The following is a 19439-nucleotide window of genomic DNA, read 5'->3' on the forward strand; positions in this document are numbered from 1 at the left end:
TTCGTAACCGATTTTTCTCGTCGATGTTTACCGGTATATATTACTTTAGGATTCTTCGATCATCACTTGTCTTTTTTAAGAACTGAACTTTTCGGTTAAGATATTGTTTACGAAGCACTTAATCCGCTGTTGACCGTGGTTTTAAGATACTTTTCCGATTTTGGATGGGCCTGTTCATCAATGATCGATAAACACGTTCGGTTGCTACAGTCGTCGATTCTACTCAGATTATTCTTCCTTTCAAAAATATCTAACCTTCGTTGTTGGTAATAATCGTCGACGAAATTATTCACAAGTTATCTTTCGATCTTCGTTCATCAGAATCTGATAATTATCGATATTAATATTAATATTCAATGGAGAAACTGTTTCCCATTCCTCTCGTTATACCATAAATAATAACCATCGATCGAATTGTTCACAAATCTTCACAGAATTCGGTCGCGAAAACCATCAACAGTTTTATTCACAAGAGAAGACATCACCCATCCATTTTCTCTTCTTCGTTTCAGGAAGAGTGTCCATTATTCGTAGACAGTAACCATATTTCATCTTGCATCACCGGAATCTAATCACTTAACAATAACAATCTTCCACCGTTTCGTCCACAAACCTGCGGATAAACCTACCCCCTATAACGATTATCCCGATTCCCATTTCCCAACAATCCCTCAGATATCCCAGTACCAACAATGTCAAATAGTCTAGCAACAGTCCACGACGAAATTGCAATTCGCAATTTATTTGGCGATTGCGTTAAACAGTTCACCGTTGCTTCTTTTACCACCAGTATGGCTTTTGCATGTACGGAGGCATAGGAACTTGGCCAGTGCTTGGATACGTGGTAGGTTCCATTAATTTCGACTGACAAGGTTTTCCATCCTTGATCAACAATGGGACCGCGACTCTTCTAGGTGAACATCCACTTCCACTGGCCTCTACCCTTTCAGTGGCTGCTCGTTTTGTCTTGTACCTGTGATTCTGGAACCAAATTTTCACCTGCGTGGGCGTCAGTCGAATGATCGAGGCCAGATGCTCTCTTTCCGGCGCGCTCAAGTATCTCTGTTGTCGAAAACGCCTCTCGAGCTCGAACGTTTGCGCCTTCGAGAACAACACTCGTCTTTTTCGTTTCTTGTGCTCTGTCTCGTGTGGTTGCGCCTCGTTTGCCTGCTGCTCGTCTTCGAAATCAGCAGACTCCTCCTCTTTACACTCGTGGTTTGTCTCCTGTTTCGGCGGGAACGAAAGATCCGAGATCGTCGGGCTCGTCGAGTCTGGCTGCTGCAACACTGCAATTTTGAACATCACGATATTACTTTCCAAATTGAACGTACGTTTCTCGTGGCATTTTTTGTTGAGTCGAATTAGCCGCTAAAGGCGAATTTTGATCGATCGATGAACGTTGCGAAAGTTTCTCAGTTATTCTACGTTCTAATCGTAAGAAAATTCGACGATCCGACGAATCCTGCGAAAAGCGTTTGGGAGATTGAGCGACGAGAATAGGTTGAACTTGGGCGGAATTTTAAAAACAACCAATTGGAATTTGTGCGTTAATCTTGTAGAATCGATCGGACACCGAGTCAAATAAGTATCCATATACCAGAATGAATTATAATTTCTCGTCTCTCGATTGAAAAGTTAGTAGATTAAAGAGCTGTAAATGCTTTTTTACTAATCTAGTATTTTTCTAACTTTTCTACAATCATAATCGTTTATAAGACGTTTTGACAGAATCATATAATTTCTATGCCCCTGACGGTTACTCGTATATGTTACTTTTCCGAGAATTACTACGTCTCTACCCGGAGTTAGAAGTCAATTTCGTTTTAGTTTCTCAAAAATGAATAAACATCGTTTGGAAAGAATCATCGTCAGAATGATTGAAATATTACCACAGCTGCATTTTTTACTACCCTTCAACTCCTAACGCTGATTGCAGGCAGATGCAAGCCTGTATCGATCTTCTCGAGTCTTGTGAACGAGTTTGCTCATCGTTCAGACGACGTACATACGTAGCTCATTTAAATGCATCAGGATAAATCAAGCGATTGAACCGACGATGTTTTGCCGACCATGATTACTACTACATTCCATTTGCAAAAAAACAATATAAATCGATCGATCGCTCGTACAGCGAAATTGCTCTGCCAACTATTAAACATTGCAAACAGCAGGAACTGTTTGATGTACAATAAAAGTATTCTCGATTAAAACACAAGCGAAAGATTTGACTAATTATTAAGCTGCTGTTAATTGTAAAATTCTAAAAAAATGAATATATAATAAAAACGACGAAACTTGGATTAGAAATAGCAGAAAATGTTCGAGATACAACAAAAGTACTCTCGGTTGAAACACAAACGAAAGATTTGACTAATTATTAAGCTGCTGTTAATTGTAAAATTCTAAAAAATGAATATATAATAAAAACGACGAAACTTGGATTAGAAATAGCAGGAAATGTTCGAGATACAACAAAAGTACTCTCGGTTGAAACACAAACGAAAGATTTGACTAATTATTAAGCTGCTGTTAATTGTAAAATTCTAAAAAATGAATATATAATAAAAACGACGAAACTTGGATTAGAAATAGCAGGAAATGTTCGAGATACAACAAAAGTACTCTCGGTTGAAACACAAACGAAAGATTTGACTAATTATTAAGCTGCTGTTAATTGTAAAATTCTAAAAAATGAATATATAATAGAAACGACGAAACGTGGATTAGAAATTAGAAATAAAGGAAGCATATAGACCAGAATTTAGTATACTCGGTCTGTTCGCCATTTAATCCAACAATATTTTGATTAATCTTCGGCTAAAGTGGCAAATACCACAGTGGCCTAGAGACACGCTAATTTAATGTACAACTACGAGGCCCCTGGATTCGTGAACATACAATACGCTTTTGTGAAAGACCCGTAAGCCTGGTTGGGGTGAGTGTGAAGCAATATAGAGCCTGTTTGATACCCTATCGCACCCCATGGGACCGACTGTATCATTTTCATGGGAGATTAGGCTGTAGTCGCAGTCGCGTCGTGATTTCAATTAGACATTCCTCGCTACGGAGACGTTAACATCTTCGAAAAGAACGATTCTGCGATTAATTAAGCCCTAATTTCGAGATACCACCAGCATCAGATTTCCCTTTCACGTCAGAAACTTGCGATCCTTGTCAAATTATTTTACTAAGAGAGCAAGTAGTCGCAAGCTCTGTTTTTCTGAATATCTCACATTCTACGAGCTTCTCCGACTTTTAGAAATACTCGAGTCGGAATTTAGTGCGTTTTATCGTAATCCTGGCAAGAATAAGGTGCAATTAAACGATTAACGAATTTCTCGATAAAATACTAACTCTTCGTGAATAAATTTAAATAAATATTTAGGTCTCGTTCGACGTTTCTCAAGGAAATTTTTCAATTTACAGAAATCGATCTAAACGATCGTTTTTCGCAAGAGAAATATATACTGCGTAAAAACATTGAGAATTCCAGCAAATTCGCTACCTGATCGGAACCGCGTTTTTCGCATGTAAAGGGGTGAAACGCGCGATTTCTCGGTTCCACGAATGTTCAACGAGTAAAAAGGGGATGAGGATATAAAAGGAATAAAACGAAGGGAAGATAAGGAGAAAAGGTGAAAAGAGCCGATAGGTGGATTTTTTGGGCGTGACAATTTCGATTCATCGAGGACCTACAGGGCTACACGCATCTGTCCTCGAAGGGACATCTGTCTTCTTGTATTGGCCAATCGGTGCACAGGACCCACAAGGATCTTTTATAGGACCATTAGATCCTGCTTAGCCGACGCGGGCCAATTGTAGGGTGTTAAATAAATAAGGGTTTCGATACAGCCCCTTCTTCCTACGTTATACACTGCCTCTTAGAAGTATTCTTTGGTCGATTTGGACAGCAAAAGCACAAGAACGTTGGTAAAATGTGTGAGACACATTTTTCGCACACGAAAATTACCATAATTTATCAAACTTGTGAATAAAGTTAATTTTTTATTATTCGTAATTAGGGACATTCTCATTGTAAATAAGACACATGGAAGAACTTGAGAAGAAAATCGGGAAAAATATGCAGGATATCCTAAGGAATGGCGTTATAATTGTGGACGATGAACCGAACTATGATATCAGCTAAACTACGAACTAAACCAAACTACGGATATTTATGCAAATTTCTTGTGAATACAAAAAGAAATATATATAGATCCTAAGTAGAGATTCTATGAATATTACAACAGATACTTTGAATATTTCGTATTATACGCATCCTATGCATTTTTGTACGTATAGGTATTTCAATTTTCCATAAACGCATAAACAACCGCAGTCCACTCATCGCCAATCGCTTTTAATCTCTGTATCGGCGATTTCCAACGATTTATGATGCTTTCTTTCTTCTCACTCACCATTAACTTCCTCCAGAGGCTGAGGTAACGTGGTTGGTAACGTTGGACCAGTCGGCCATCCCAGTAAACCAGGTGGCGGGGGTGGTAGGGTGCCTCTGTTCAAGTTCGCGTATATCGCGGGCTGTAACATGGCCGTCGTATGTTCGAAAAACTGCTGATACGCCGACGGAACATCATTCGTGGTCGGTAGCACCGTGGTACTACCTATAACGAGAATTTTCAGGATCCAAGTCTTTAACATCGATTGCATCTGGCTTTAAATTTGCAATAATATTTTGTTGGAAATTTGAGCCAAGTTAATTTATCGGAGAAATTAATTAATAAAACGATAGAACGATATGACTGAAATTTCCAACATTTTAAAACTAAGCACGAAATTATACGCGCGAAATTTTTAAATTTCCAAACGAGCGTAGAAATTTCTAAGGAAAGAACTAGATCGTAGCAATCGGCGGATCCTATCGCGAAGTTGATTGATTCTAATGGAAACCGATAGCGTAAAATACGAGTGTTAATCGATTCTTCTACGATGGAGATTTAACAGAGAGACTCGACTATAAAAGATTAGAAAAATTGTGCTTCTTCTTACCTTGTACCTCCGTTTCTTCCTGGGACGGTTTAGAATCAAGCTGCAGGATGTCATGGATGTGGAAACTCGTTCTGGGCATCTTGATGCTCTCCAATATTCTGCAACAGCAAAAGCACAAAGAAAAATCATTAGAAAACGCGGAAAATATTCATCTCCGCCGACAGGATTACTCTGATCGAGCATCTACCTGTTTGAATATATTTCTCATCTAAATACACGTGCACAACTACTGTTAGTATGTAAATGTACTCCAAAACAGAAGGAAAGAATTATCTTGAAAAAACGATATGAAAGTAAATGTAGGTAGAATTTGTAAAATCATAGAAAAATTAAGCTATCGGTCGAAATAACAGGATCGAGACTTAGGGTCGTGGATTTAGTTTAAACGAAAGGCTGTTGCGAGTCGAGAAGTCGGGCACGAAGGTCGGTTTTCAACGAAATCAATCCAATTTTCCAAGTTTTCCTGCTGCGCGAAAAGCGTCAAGAAGCCAGCAGGACACTTAAGACCCGATTAGACGCGTTCTGTGCCGTCAAAAGACTGGATACCTGCAGCTTTGCTGCCAAACAACTTGTCTTCCGGCACAGAAGCGAATTTTTGGCCTTCTAGTTTAAGCCGAACCTGCCTATTATCGTAACACGTTCGGCCACGTTCCTGGTTCAAAAAGACATCAGAAAATTTTCTTAATCGACGCCTGCCCACCGCACTGTTTCTCGATATCGGAGTTTTGCCGGTGTTTTAGGAAAAAGAAGATTTAAAAAGTCTGATAAGGATAAAGATATCAGAGCGTTTTGATATCGCGTTGTATAGAAATTTCCAGGATTATCGATCTTCCGTGTTGGTAAGTTTCAGGATTAGATCGTTAACTTCCATTCCTGCAACTACAATCTTGTACAGTGGCGCAATGCGACCATTAAAGCGCTCGTTACACAAAGATACGCGAAATGATACGATTTTTACAAGGTGAACACATTTTCAGAAATGGATACAAATTTTCGTGTAAATAAAAGACTGCGCTTTGTAATAAAATTTCTTCTTCGCGATAGAAAAATCAGAGTCTCAGATTTACGGTAATATACCGTTTCTTTATGCTTCTCGTTCGAACTTGTAGCAGAATTGCGAACCGACATAGAAGTTTCCACTTTAGTCGAAGGAAATGAGAAAGTTAAATCCCAAGCGGAAGAATTTCCGTTTCCTCTAAATAACTAAAGTTCCTTCTACTTGCCAGAACGAATATCGAAATCGCGAAACTAATGAAAAAAGTTCGTGGGAAGTTCGATGGAACTCGCGTTCGAAAATAAAACAGTCGCTGGAAATTTTTCAATCGGGAACTTGGCCGAAGAAGAAACTAATTAGCGTTACTTTTCGCCCCTAAAACCGATCGTTCGCTGGCAATTAAAATGGATGTTGCAGCATCGAAGTCACCAGCGATTCCAACTTCGAATTAAGCATCGCGATATTTTTAAAGTTTGTTCCGAAGAATTTCCGATTTTTTCTTTATTACAGCGTTGTCAGCTGTTTTGCAACGAAAAGTTGATCGATGAAACCATGCGCGTTATAGAAGTTAATCAGGGATATCGATAATCGAACGAGTGCTCGATAAGCTTCGATACATGTCACCGGAGCCACGTGGAAGAATTCGAGGGCCATCAAGATCTCCTTTCGATTACCAGACAATAAATAATTACCGATAATATTATCGAGGGACTGCCCACGATTTTTTCCTCTATCTCGGGCCATTTTCGAACTCTGTTATGTTTTTAGAAAAATTGTAAACCAACCGTAGATAACGTTTCCTTATTTTTTCATTATATAATAGTCGACGAACAAATCACGATTCTTCTCATTTCGATATATACTAAATCCCTCCAATTTCCCAAGAAACCCAACACTTACCGCGTTCACGTACCAAAATAAAATTCTACCACGAATCGAACTAAAAATCTACGCGATACTATGCAACAAGAACCTCTCTGTTCAGCCAACTAAAGCCATTCCCCGTCTGTTCTTCCCTAAATTATTTTATCGAAATCTCGAGAATCCAACCGGAGGAGCATGCGAAAATTTTGCAAGGATACCGCCTAAGTGTCTGATCTAACGATCGAATTCTACTCTACTCGGAGAGGGTGGGTAGGGCAGGATGGGCATTGTCGGCAAAATAAGCTTCGTACACGTGATATATTCGTTATGTATCTTTTTTTTTTTCTTCTTTTTCATCTAGTTCGTTTACCTATTATTGAAAGCGATCTGGCTGTACCAGACGTGATTCAAGAGACTGGTCGGATAGGATAGCAGCGGCCAGGGTAGAATCTTATTCTTGTCTGCCATTTTGAAAGATCGAGGAGATGTTAGTAGTGGCGTCAGTACATGTTAATGTCCTCGTGGTTCTCGCACACTCGTTCACGCACCGACGTTCCCTCTTTTTCTATTACTCCCTTTCTCCCGTCTCTTTTATCTTTCAAAACCCCCTCTTTCCGTTCGATTTTCTTTTCTAAAACTCTCTCCTACCTTCTGCTTACTATCACTCGTCCACTCTCGTCCCCTTTTCCTACTCCAACTTGCTTAAATATCACTTCCCCAAATCACTCCGAATCGCTCGTCGTTCAGACGATCCGTTCACTCGCACACCCGACCATTGTCTTCCTATCGAACGGTCCTTCGTGGCTCATCGTTCGTTTCACTAACACTCGCGAGTTCGATCTTGGTTTAGATTCTAGACGACACACCGCTATGCTTTCAAGCAACGACGTTTGAACCTTTTAAACGTTCCGCGGCATCGTCACGAGAACCAGGAACTCGTGGAAACGTCGCGCCAACTCGCATCACGTTCATTTTGTATCGAGGTAGAAATTGTAGGAGATCGAGAAGATCGGAGGAAACGGGTAGACGCGATTCGACTTGGTCTAGACTGAAGGACTCTCCTTGTACTTTTTGAGTGTCCTCGACGAACACTTGACGGCTAGTGTTCCCTACCTCCGTACAGTTTCGCTCGTCAAGCACCCTCGAAGCCGAGGGCGGATCTTCGCCAGGGGCGGGGATTGCCGAGCTCACCCTCCGGCCCGAGTCGCACGACAGTCCACCCCTCTCTGTCAGCCAAGAGAATTAGCTGGCTGAATTTTCCAGCGAACGTAGTAGACCGTTCTTTCGAGCGGACAGCATAGAAATCAATCTAGGAGAGAGAAACGTTCTAACTGTTCCATTACGTTTATGGGGATTTCAGGTGGACAAGCTTCTTTGGAGATTCGCGCAGGGGTAGGTTTGTATCCGCAGCTTCGAGAAATACTTTCGGGAAGAAACTAGTTTTCGATAGTTTCCCGGTTGTTTGAATATTCTTAACTTCTTACTCGGTTTCTCGCAAGCATGATACACGAGATTATGAAAATTGTCACCGAAAACGAAACGATCAAAAAATTGAATCTACCAAACTAATTCAACGAAATTCGATGCAACGTTTCTCGAATTCTGGAAACCTACTCGGATCTCTTTCAAAATTCTTCGAATGCTAGGAAATCGCGTTCTATGGCCACCGACCGGAACGTTTACTCGTTTCAAAAACAAATATACTCGGGCCAAAAGCAAATAGGTCAACCTGTCTAAAAATCCACCGTCTAATCGGTGGAAGCAGCATGCAGCCGGCAGTCTACTTTTGAGATCGAAGAGTGCAACGTAACAGAAGCTGGAATGAAAATTTATTGAAATTGCGAAAGGCTCGAGCAAACGCTCGTAAACGAGAATAGACTGTCCAGAGGCGCTAGAGGTAAATTTTCATCGAAGGGGTGGAGCCTCGCGTGGACCAATCGGACGCTAGTTTCTAGAGGATCGGCCCTGAGAAGTGTCTAGGGGGTTGATTTTAACCCTCGTCGCGGCTCCACCAATCGGATCGCTCCATCGATCAGGGCTTTTTACACCGAGAGCATACTTTGCGTCGAGTGTTAATGTGAAAGGGCATTAGCGGTGCTTTTACCGTGTCATTTCGATTTTTTCTTTCTCTTCGTCTCTCTTCTGTCAATTTTAGGCCACTTCCTTTACGGTTCGTTTTCTTTCTGTATTTATACTGCAACGATACCGTGTGTGTCGATAGTCGAAAGTGGGTTAGAAGCGTCCTCGGGCGTAGTCACGATCGTTACGTAGTTTATGCCGTTGAAGGTCTGACACGGCTTCCTGCCGGTTGGTATCGCGTATTACGAAACGTGGAAAAATTGACGCGTCCGAATAACAAATGCAAATACGGAGACTTTGATCTTTCGCTGTTATCTACTTTTGGAACTACGCGTGATTTTCCATGCCACGTCGATGTTACGATCATACGTTGTTTAATATTATGGAAGCGTGATAAACAGAAAAATTATATCTGTACTTTGTCAATTTCTATGAATAAAAAATATTACGATTGGTTCGTAGATATCGAGCATTAAATATATAAATACTAATGTTTACGATATCGATGGCAATCAAATTCCCGATGTATGAGATTTTGAAATCGATGATCAAACATTTAACGTGATTATTTCCTAACGTGGATTACTCCGGATAATCGGGTCATACTTTGAGCTGGTTCGAATAGTATAGGTTTTGAGATAACTTAAAGTAGAGTATTTGTTAGATCGATAAAGTCATTGAAGTAGGGATTATACTAATTTCATTGCCAAATGTAATAACACAGATGGTTTATTCAAGAATATTAAAGAATATTTCCCACCATATTTCCATCTTCCTAATGCCATAATCTCAGAAAATAACATTATAATACTTAATGACATCCTATTGTGTACTATCCTAACGATATATCCTACTATAATTTAACCAGGATAATTCTCACCGACGTACTAAGAATATAAAGAATGAGAGTTACGATAATCCTCGGTATACCACTTTTAGTCTTTTGTCCATCGCTTTATCCGCTTCGCGTTGGTAAACTCAGTTGGTAAACTAATCAATTTCTACAATTGTCCCGACTCTCTTCCAAATTCTTGAAATACCTCAACTTCTTGACAATACCGTTAATCCCCTTTTTACTATACACACAAATTAGCCACAGTTCTGCCTCCACGTCCCAGTCACAAATCATACGCCTAAGGAAATCTGTCCAATTGAAAACACAGGCGATTGTTCGTAAAAACCTATACAGGTAGGAATTACTCGAAGGACAAATTGATCCTGTTAATGCTTTCCCGAGAGCCGGAAACGTATAATAGACCGGTAGGTTGTATCAAATCGTGTAGAAACTGACCCGCATAAATACAGGTATATTATGATGCGCGTATACGCGAGAAGAGACAGGCGAAAAAGCGTGAATCGGAGAGAAGAGAAGAGAAGAGAAGAGGCAAAGGGACAGGGGCGACGATGGAGCGGGTTTCCGGTTTATTCAGTTCCAGGCTTTGTGCGATCGCGTGGGTCCCTGCTCGGCGAAAAAGTCAAAAAGTACGGAACAGGGCGGTTCCAACCTTTCTGACTTTTCTCATGAGCTCTTGCCCTTTCGGATTTATCGCCGTTGGAAAATCTTTGCGTCGAACCGCTTCGTTTCCGGCCCATCTTCGACAATTTTAACACATTTCTGAGATTTTCCATACACGTAGTTTTTCATCAGCAGAGGAAATGGTATTCGTAATCGATATTTAGGAACAGAAATATCGCTAGTTGTACCGATATTAAGATATTAAGATAGCGTCAATGGGATTGAGAATGTTGTTAACATTGAACAGAATATTGGCGCTGTTGATATTAAGAATATTATCAATGTTAAAGATGTAAATATGCTGGGATTGATAACATAGGAAATGGATATTAACGATACTGGTATTAAGAATGTTATTAACGTGAAAAATTGATGTCAATGGCATCAGAATCGAAAGTACCTGTGTAAGAATATCGTGGGATATTCATTAAGATATCGAAACGTTTAGAAATAAATATCTACGTAACTTTTGATTTTCTGTTTTAGCAAAGCCAAGTTGAGCTGTATATGGTGGCTAAGGCAGTGTTACAAGTGCAATTATCGATACTCACGAGTGAATAGAAGGGAGTGAATCATTCGTGTTACTAGAACAGAAAATCGTAAATTACTTTGACAGGCTCGATTCATGCGCTTCCGTTACTTTACCGTTATTTCTATTCAGTGTTTCAAGTTTTTATAAGTACAGACTTCAAGACTCAACTTATTCTTCGACCCTGTTTCAAAATGCCAACCGAAAAGAGAAAGAGAATCCAGGAACGTTGCAATTTACGGTATATTCACGATCGTGTTGCATCGGTCGTCATAATTTATACCCAAAAATCTTCTATTGCAGGACAAAAGATCAAAGGATATTTTCTATTTCAAATCCACGTTATACGTCGTCTATCTCAAGTTATGCGAAAGAAGCAATAAGATATAGCTGAGAGAAAAAGACAAAATTAGAGAAAGGATATAAGGAGAAACAACTAAAAGTTACGAACAATCTGAAACAGTTCAGTTCTGAAACAACGACTCGAAGAATTCTCCAACGTTCGCTTAAAAAGCATTTATCGCAATTATTACACACAGAGACCAATGAATATCGTATCTACAGGGAAAGAAATATCAGAAGAACGGTGGAAGAAGATAGGTAAAAGTCACGAAACATTAAGAACAAAGATCAATCCGCAGCATGCACGAACAAGGATCGTCGAGTAGAGGCTCTCGCGTGTTCAGCGAAACTCTTTTCCAGAAGACGACGCCGAGCGTGCACGAATCGTCTGCCGTTTCCACGGCTGCGCCGTTCTAACTCGGTTAGAATCGGATTCAACGAGACGCTCTCGTGATTTTTCCAATGATTGTTCGCCCGAGTCCGCTGAAAACTTCAAAGCGTCGACGTACTTTTGCTGGAAGAAGAGCAACGGAGGAAGGAAATGGTGGAAGGAAAGGGAGCGAGGGAAACAAGAGAGGAAAAAAAAAAGGTAGAAGAATACTGGAGAAGTTCGAGCTGCCGGGCAATCGAGCAACATTTGCCAGGATCCCACGACTGTTTGGCGATAGCTGTGCCAACTTGTTTCGAGCACGCAACCCAATTTGTCTGCGTCTCATTGTTTTACCGGCCTCGCCGCGCGATCCTCCTGCTTTCTTCGCTGAATATTGTCCAAAGGGTATCGTGGCATGGGTTATCATGGCCCTTCGATGATCGAGTGTTATTATACCGAGGGTTTTTACCTACCAATACTGTAGGATCAGGATTATCCGAATTAGTTTTTTACAGAGAAATCGGATAATTCAATTTTTCGAATAGCAGAACGACTGAAATTGTTGCTACGTGTCTTTTATCATCTAAAAATCAGCTTCTTGTAACGTTAGGATCGCCAAGTTGTATTTAACCGTACATACAAATAACTAGCATCTATCTCAATACTTAAAATTCAATAAACGTTGTGCCAAATACCTACGAGGCCAAAAAGAGAAGCAGAAATCGATTAACAGATTAGATTCGAGCGTTTAAATTCTGATAATCTTCTCAATAGCTCTTAGCCTCATTGATTAACTCGAACTGATCGGTTAAACTGGGTGCTCAAGGTACTGGTTGAAATTTTAAGGTAAACCAAGGTAGCTCATCCAACTAACTCGTGCGTAGCCTGCCTTCCAGTTAATCCGCTGTTTGAGGAAAGCGGTTTCTCTTGCATTTGTTAAGCCGATACTTCTCAATCGACTATGCCAGATTTGCTGGTGGTCTAGTGCGAATTGTAAGTGGTTTAAGGTTCGAGATTATTTTGGAGATCTTTAAGAAGCGTGGCAAAATATAAAGATATCGGGAGAAGCGAAGGGAAACTTCTTGGCCAGTTGGTAGGCAATTGAACCTAATGTTGGTTGCAATAAATCGCCAGTATCATTCGTTGGGAGCTACACTCTCCCTTGGAAAAATTTTCATTGCTGTTGTTGGTTTATGGCTCTGCCGTAGCGATATTCAACGTGGAAACACAATAGATGCAAATTAAGTAACATAATAGCGAGGAAAATTGTTAATTCGAGGAACTGTTTTTCAACTTTTGTTCGCTGATACTTAAAAGACAGAAAGGGACTAGCAAAAATATTGGAATTCGTCGAATAATGAGACTACATAGAATTTTTACAACGGTATTTGAGAAAATAGAAAACGAAATGTTATATATCGAAATTTGTACGGTAGAAGTATTATTAATAATGTATTATTAGTTTGCAGAAGGTAGATAAAAATTGGAAATCGTAGAAGGACAATGCGAAAGATAATTTTCTATTCCATAAAATTGAGAAAAGTCTGTCATTAATTATATTTATAATATTACAGTAAGTGGTAACCTACAGTGGCTACGTAAAGCATTTGCACGCCATTTGAATAAAATATCGAAAACATAATACTCGTCGTGACGTTTATAAAACAAATCTCTATGTAGCTTCTATTTCATTTGTGTTCCATAGACAGTTGCGAACAATGGTGTTCATAAAAATCTGAGTTTGGATGAGCATTTACGTTCTGATTAATAAGATTCGTACAGAAAATCGTATCACACAAACGTATCCATAATATCGAATGAAAAGAATTTAATATGAAATGAAAATCCATAATATTGGACAACACTCGAGTCGTCAAGTAGACGAGTAACGATACTCAAAAATTTTTACGATCCCCATGTAACAGGCACTCAAGCCGGCACTCGAGGGTGACCGTTTCGATAGTCGAGCTGGTAAACTCTAGTACCACTTGAACATTTAGATTTCGCATATATAAACGCAGATCTACGAAATACAAAAGACCGGTTGAACTGCGAAGAAAAACCGGAAATAGCGTTTCAAAGGAAAAGAGGTCGGCATCGGAAATTGTAGAGGAAAATGTTGCGCTGGCACGTACTGGCAATAAATAAGAGCGTGGTAGGAACCTCAGGTGGCCGACAGGTACCGATATTGTCATGTTAATGAAAGATACGGAAAAAATCTGCTAAATGGATGGAACATCTATTCATCTTGGCACGTTTCACAGCCTCAACACCTGAATCCTTCTGTGAACCGACCAAGTATCAAGTGGTCATTCGAGGATACGCTCAAGCGTGTCCAAAAAATCGAATTCGGCTGTTGCAGTCGGTTTGCCACTCTTCAAACTTTCGAGTGCCGTTTCTCCACGAGTCATAATCATCCGAATCGAATATTATTCGATGTTATTTTATTAATTATCAAATTCGCAAATTTGCAGGCTTTGATTACAGATATGTACATACCTGTATAGAGGCTTTCGAGATAATTAACGTTGATTTTTATTGACATAATTATTACGACGCTACTACTTTGCTATTCATCCCTATAGCATTCAGTATATTTATCTTTGGAAATAACTTAAGTCTAACGCGTCCACTCTACGCTCTTCATCTCTGGAACACTTTGTCAACATCCGAACGTACCCTTGGTGGTATCCTTTTCGAAAAACCCTTGAAAATCCACTTTCTGTTCGCTTGTACCTATACCAGCAGACTCTTCACCCTCGATGACGAACGACGACAAGAAAGAAGAAAAGCAAAGAGGGGAGAATGACGGCGGGAAAACGAACATTCTACGTTCATTCATGAAACCAGTTACAATGGATCAGCGGAGCCTGGAATCGTGAATGAACGTAGTACGTCTAGTAGTAGGTGGCCCGACGGGTGGCTTTCGAGGAACCCTCTTCCACAAAGCATTTTCCTTTTTTTCAGAAGAACTTCTCCCTATCTTCGACGCGATGGAATGTCACTGGGCCAAACGTGACCCAAACTGTGCACGGCTCGTTAAGGATCAGCTACCGCCGCCATCGTTTAAGAAACGTTTAAGAAGTTATTCGAGGCAGGCACAAGGATAAGTTCCATTCGCTTTTTCGGTCAGTCGGACATCTTATACACAAGAACGGAAAATAAGCTTCTGGAAAAGTAATTCTTGTATACTGGCCTTGATCTACACTCGAGAACTTTTGTCCCTCTCGATAACTTTTTCTCCTTCATCCTGTTACGTGCTCGTGTACGGAGCTTTGATGATTAGAGATTTTTTGTTTAGTAGTTGTTACTATCAGGTTGTCCGAAAAGTTTCTTTCGTTTTGTGAGGAAATAATAAAAATTTTGTTCTGTAGAGATAAACATCGCGATATTTTACACACTTGGTTTCACGTTTGTATAAAGGTGCACTGTTGTAAAAAACACGTTTGCGAAAGAAAGACACTTTCCGGACAACCTAATACATACAGGGTGCAACTGGAACTGGCTGTACCTTCTAAACGGTTAGGGATAGAAGAAGATGTCATAAGCGAAAGTTAAATGGTATCGGGCGGTGCATAATATGCAACTAATTTTATGCATTTTTACGCATCAGAAAGATGCAACAACAATTTTTTTTTTAATGGAAACCTATATTTCTGACTGCAACAATCGATGCAGTTCCTTGTTCTCGATATAAAAGTACTAACATACTTAGGTCCTAAACTTTATTCATTAGGAAGTTATCGAAGCTAAAATTTCTCTGAATTATTTTAATTAATCAGAACGTGATCGATAACACCTACAAGATTGATACGATACGCGTATATTAAATTTGAAATATTAAATAGCTCTCGCTAACTGTTTATTAAATGTTAGTTAGTAAATTTTTTACCAGAAAGGATATTGTCAACTCTTTTATCTTTCAATTATTCGTGCTCCCTTGGTTTGAAAAAATGTCCGACTATCTGATCGCTCTTTGATCTTCAAACCACAGAGTTACATATTTTTAATCTAAAATCTGAACGTAATTCCTGGAAACATGACTTTCGACGCTTATAATCTTCTTGCATAAAATGATCGAAGAATTTTCAATCAATATCGAAGAGGAATTTCCCAGTTGATGAAACAATGCGCGAATAAATATTCCACAGTGTTCTGGCATCGTTTCGCGTTATCTTATGTATCTAATCATTAATCACGTGAGACGTGACGAACAATAAGAGAAAAAAAGAGTGGAATACGTCCGTCAGTAGGATCGCGTGGTCATATCGATCGACCTGCATCGAACTGTGGCAATCGGACGAATGTAGTTCGCGTGTCGACCGAATCTAACATTAAGATCGAAGGCTTATCGTTTCTCGATCGAAAGACAAATCTCATTGTACGCTCGTAGATCGTAATTGAGAGATGCAAATGATTTTTAATTCACTTTCCATAGAACGATCCTTAGGAATATTTTCTTAATTTTATCATTTTTATCGTCGTGTTAATTTCTTCTTGTATAGGTATATCAAATATTTATAATGGTGAAAGCGCATTTTTAATAACAATAGTCACGTAATAATCATTACTCTAAAATCTTACAAATCTTTTTCAACTTTCGTGAACTCTCGATTGATTCATCATCGAAGATGATTAGCTGGAGACACGGGCTGGGTTACTTTATTTTAAAATACGTATTTAATTCGAATTTGTATTCCTGCTTTGTACGATAAAGATCATCGGTGGCGTTTAAAAATATTTTTAGAGTGTTTGTTATGTCCTGGCAACAAAGTTGCAAAATCCAATGGAAAAACTGAACAAGACTTTACTAGAGAAATTAGTTTACTATTTGTCCGGAATATCACCAATCCTCTATATTTCAAGTAACATACGAAGCTTTTGCAATAAACTTGACAAATCAGTGCCTGGCGAGATACCGATTTTTAATTCGAGATAACGTTACCAAGAGTCATAATTTTCCATGTGACTTATAAATACGTAATCTAAAGAGATTAAACGGCGCCATGAAAAAATATGTAATACCTTAAAAAAGATTTGTTCTTTCGCGAGTATCACCTTGATTTCTCGTATAGCCTCGCGGATTTTACTTGAAATACGATAAGGTAGAGACATTTGAGTCGAGACAAATCGTATCGTTTAGTAGTTTTCTCGCGTGACCATACAAATTTGGAACTATAAAAACGAAACGTAGAATCTCATAAAAAAAATCGTTTTATCGAAGAACAAGGATATGTACAAATACCTTTTATACTTATTTTATATACGCTCGTATCTTTATGAATATAATTAGAAGAAAAAAAAAAAAAAACGAAAATTACGTAGAAAATACCAAATATTACGACAAGTATTATATCTTGAATATTTCGTATATTTTTGCATGTTACGAGCTTTCTAAGCGCTTCGCACCTCTAAATATCTCATAAATGCGTAAAAATCCGCGGTCTCGTTATTACATCAAATCATAACTGTGCCTCGTAATATATACAAGTTCGATTATGCACAGTTCGAGATTGAATCTCAAGATATCGAAGCTTAGGTGACTAAAATAATCCTTACTTACTGCGATCGTTGGATTCGATCGAATACGAGTCACTTTGTAAACAATATCGATGATACTATGTGGTAATATCGCGGCATTGGTACTGAGGGATCGATCAGTACATCTGATTAGGCGGATAACGCCGGGAACCGGAAGCGAACGTTTAAGAGCAGTCACGCATATTGGTTAGGCGAATCCTTCGGTATAGAGTGGTACGCCTTGTTACACGACGGGACACGCGAGAACCGAAAGGGCCCAAGTACCAACACCTGTTGGTTTCCACCATAAATTTTGGATTAATCGTAACGCGGATAGTCGCCCCCCGTGTTTCTAATTGCGAGTCAGCGTTTCGAACTCGAAACTCGTCGATCGTGAAATTGTTCGAGCTTTCTAGGAAATCGGTGTTCGCTGCAACATCGCGATTGTGAAACGATAGTATCGTTTGTTGCAGAGTTTGTTGTGAGTTTGAAAAAAGAGTATATCGAAGAAGATCATTTTCCTTCGATCTTTTCATCCTCAATTTTCATCAACGACGATTCAATTCTCAAAGGAAATTAGTTTCCACTTGATCGTTGCTTCTTATACGAAGCAAGCAAACCAAGTTCCATCGTTTGATAAATCGATTTTCTCGTAGGATCCTTACCTATAGTCCTCCTCGACGTAATCCGGAGGGAACAGATGCCAGGATGCGTCGTAGCATTCGTCGTATCCGTTTGCCATTTTCCAGCGTTCTCTTCTTTAACTGTCTTTCTCTCTCTCTTTGTTTCTCTTCACCTTTTTGTTTCTAGATCGTGAGCCTGCTTCGTATTCCTACGACAGCTCGCGAGAAAGTCTTGCTCTCTGCCTTAGACTCTCGTTCAACCTCGAAAGCGACTGATCTTTGGCGACGAGTTCATTCGAAAGGATATTTTTCATACAAATGTAAAAAACAGGCCCGGCACTTCAATAAATCATTGAAATACAACCCAGGCTTGATCCTGGCTTGTCCATTAATTTTTCAATATTTCGAACTACGCACGAACACGTTACGAGACGATACCGAGAACCATAGCATAATTGTCTACCACGTAAGAATCAATTTTCTGCGATGCAAGTATCGACTCACAGACGGGCACAGACGATCGAAATTGTCCACGACAATTTCGAAATCGACACCTCGACCAAACCGTGATACCGTGTTCTCAGTTACTGAGAACTATACGTGGATATATCGATCACCTATATATTGTATCGAAAATATGGCTACCAGATAGGAGCTCCGGCAACGTTATCTGTTTGATAACACCCTATATAGATTAGTTTGACTACTGTAACGTCAGACAGGACTGTACACGTTGGGAATATAGGCTATAAACCAAAAATTTGGAAACACTTTCTTAATTGTGTTGATCAAATATTTGGAATTTGTAGCGCGTGTTCTATAGGATCTGAGAATTTCGAGGAGGTCAACTTGGAATTTTATATATTTTAGTATTTTTTACATTAAGAAACTCTTTGATAAAGAATTATTCATTTTTTTGGCATTAATTTAATAGCTAATTTATGATTAGTTTAACGAATTAATTAATGAAATTATTGAATTAATATAATATTGGTACAATTAATTTGTAAAATGTTTCACTAGTAGAGTGCATATTCATTCATCTGCTAATTTTCTCATTAATTCGAAATTAATGCCCTAAATACGTAAATGTACGATAGAATTGTTTGCTGTAATATCATTTTTGTCACCAAGAAGCTTCTTACGATAGCGGAATTGGAAATTTGCTTCTGTCGGAAATTGTCTTGCCACGGTCTATCTTTGAATGATTTTTAATAATTTAACTTTGGTGAGAAGGTTGGCCTGTTAAACGTAAAGACAGTTTATCGTTGCCATCGCTGCGTCAGGGGAAAAAGTTGTCGCGAAGTAGAAAAGTACTGTATAGAAGAAGTAGAAATAATAGATTGCCGTATCTTTCACGTGTGGTTTCATGTTGATATCTCGGACCAATGGTAGTGATCTGTGTTACTGTTTCTATGCTAGCCTGACATAAAAAAGCTCCCAATAGATACGCACGTACAATATTTACTATCACTGTTTTTATTACTTCATAATTACATTACACGATAGACATTCTTCACATCAATTTTGTGATTTATATGTCGTGTCATTCTCTTGGTAATAATCACCCCGTTTGATATAATTTCAAATTAATT

The 19439-nt window shown here is 39.1% G+C and overlaps 1 protein-coding gene across 4 annotated transcripts; it reads right to left on the reverse strand.

The window, feature by feature from the left end:
- Positions 1 to 205: 205 nt before the first annotated feature.
- On the reverse strand, positions 206 to 18452 carry LOC126920395 (homeobox protein XENK-2-like). Of its 4 annotated transcripts, none has more exons than XM_050730727.1 (4): positions 17887 to 18452; positions 5008 to 5105; positions 4419 to 4569; positions 206 to 1286 (listed from the first exon to the last, which is right to left on the reverse strand). In XM_050730727.1, exons 2-4 carry the CDS (start codon positions 5059 to 5061, stop codon positions 781 to 783), a joined length of 711 nt encoding a protein of 236 aa, XP_050586684.1. In that variant the 5' UTR covers positions 5062 to 5105; positions 17887 to 18452; the 3' UTR covers positions 206 to 780. The 4 variants fall into 4 exon arrangements, with proteins under 4 accessions (XP_050586684.1, XP_050586683.1, XP_050586682.1 ...); XM_050730726.1 differs by having other exon boundaries at positions 4419 to 4622; XM_050730725.1 differs by lacking the exon at positions 17887 to 18452 and adding an exon at positions 7236 to 8458 and having other exon boundaries at positions 4419 to 4622.
- Between the last annotated feature and the right edge of the window lie 987 nt (positions 18453 to 19439).

The sequence above is a fragment of the Bombus affinis genome, chromosome 9 (genome assembly GCF_024516045.1).
Source record: "Bombus affinis isolate iyBomAffi1 chromosome 9, iyBomAffi1.2, whole genome shotgun sequence".
Classification (NCBI taxonomy): Eukaryota; Metazoa; Arthropoda; class Insecta; order Hymenoptera; family Apidae; genus Bombus; species Bombus affinis.

Coding starts and splice junctions, on each gene's coding strand:
- LOC126920395 (XM_050730725.1), bottom strand. CDS start 7,333: ATGGCAGACAAGAATAAGATTCTACCCTGGCCGCTGCTATCCTATCCG. Junction 5,106..7,235: donor CAGATCGCTTTCAATAATAG/GTAAACGAACTA, acceptor TTGCTGTTGCAG/AATATTGGAGAGCATCAAGA. Junction 4,623..5,007: donor GGAAGAAACGGAGGTACAAG/GTAAGAAGAAGC, acceptor TTCTCGTTATAG/GTAGTACCACGGTGCTACCG.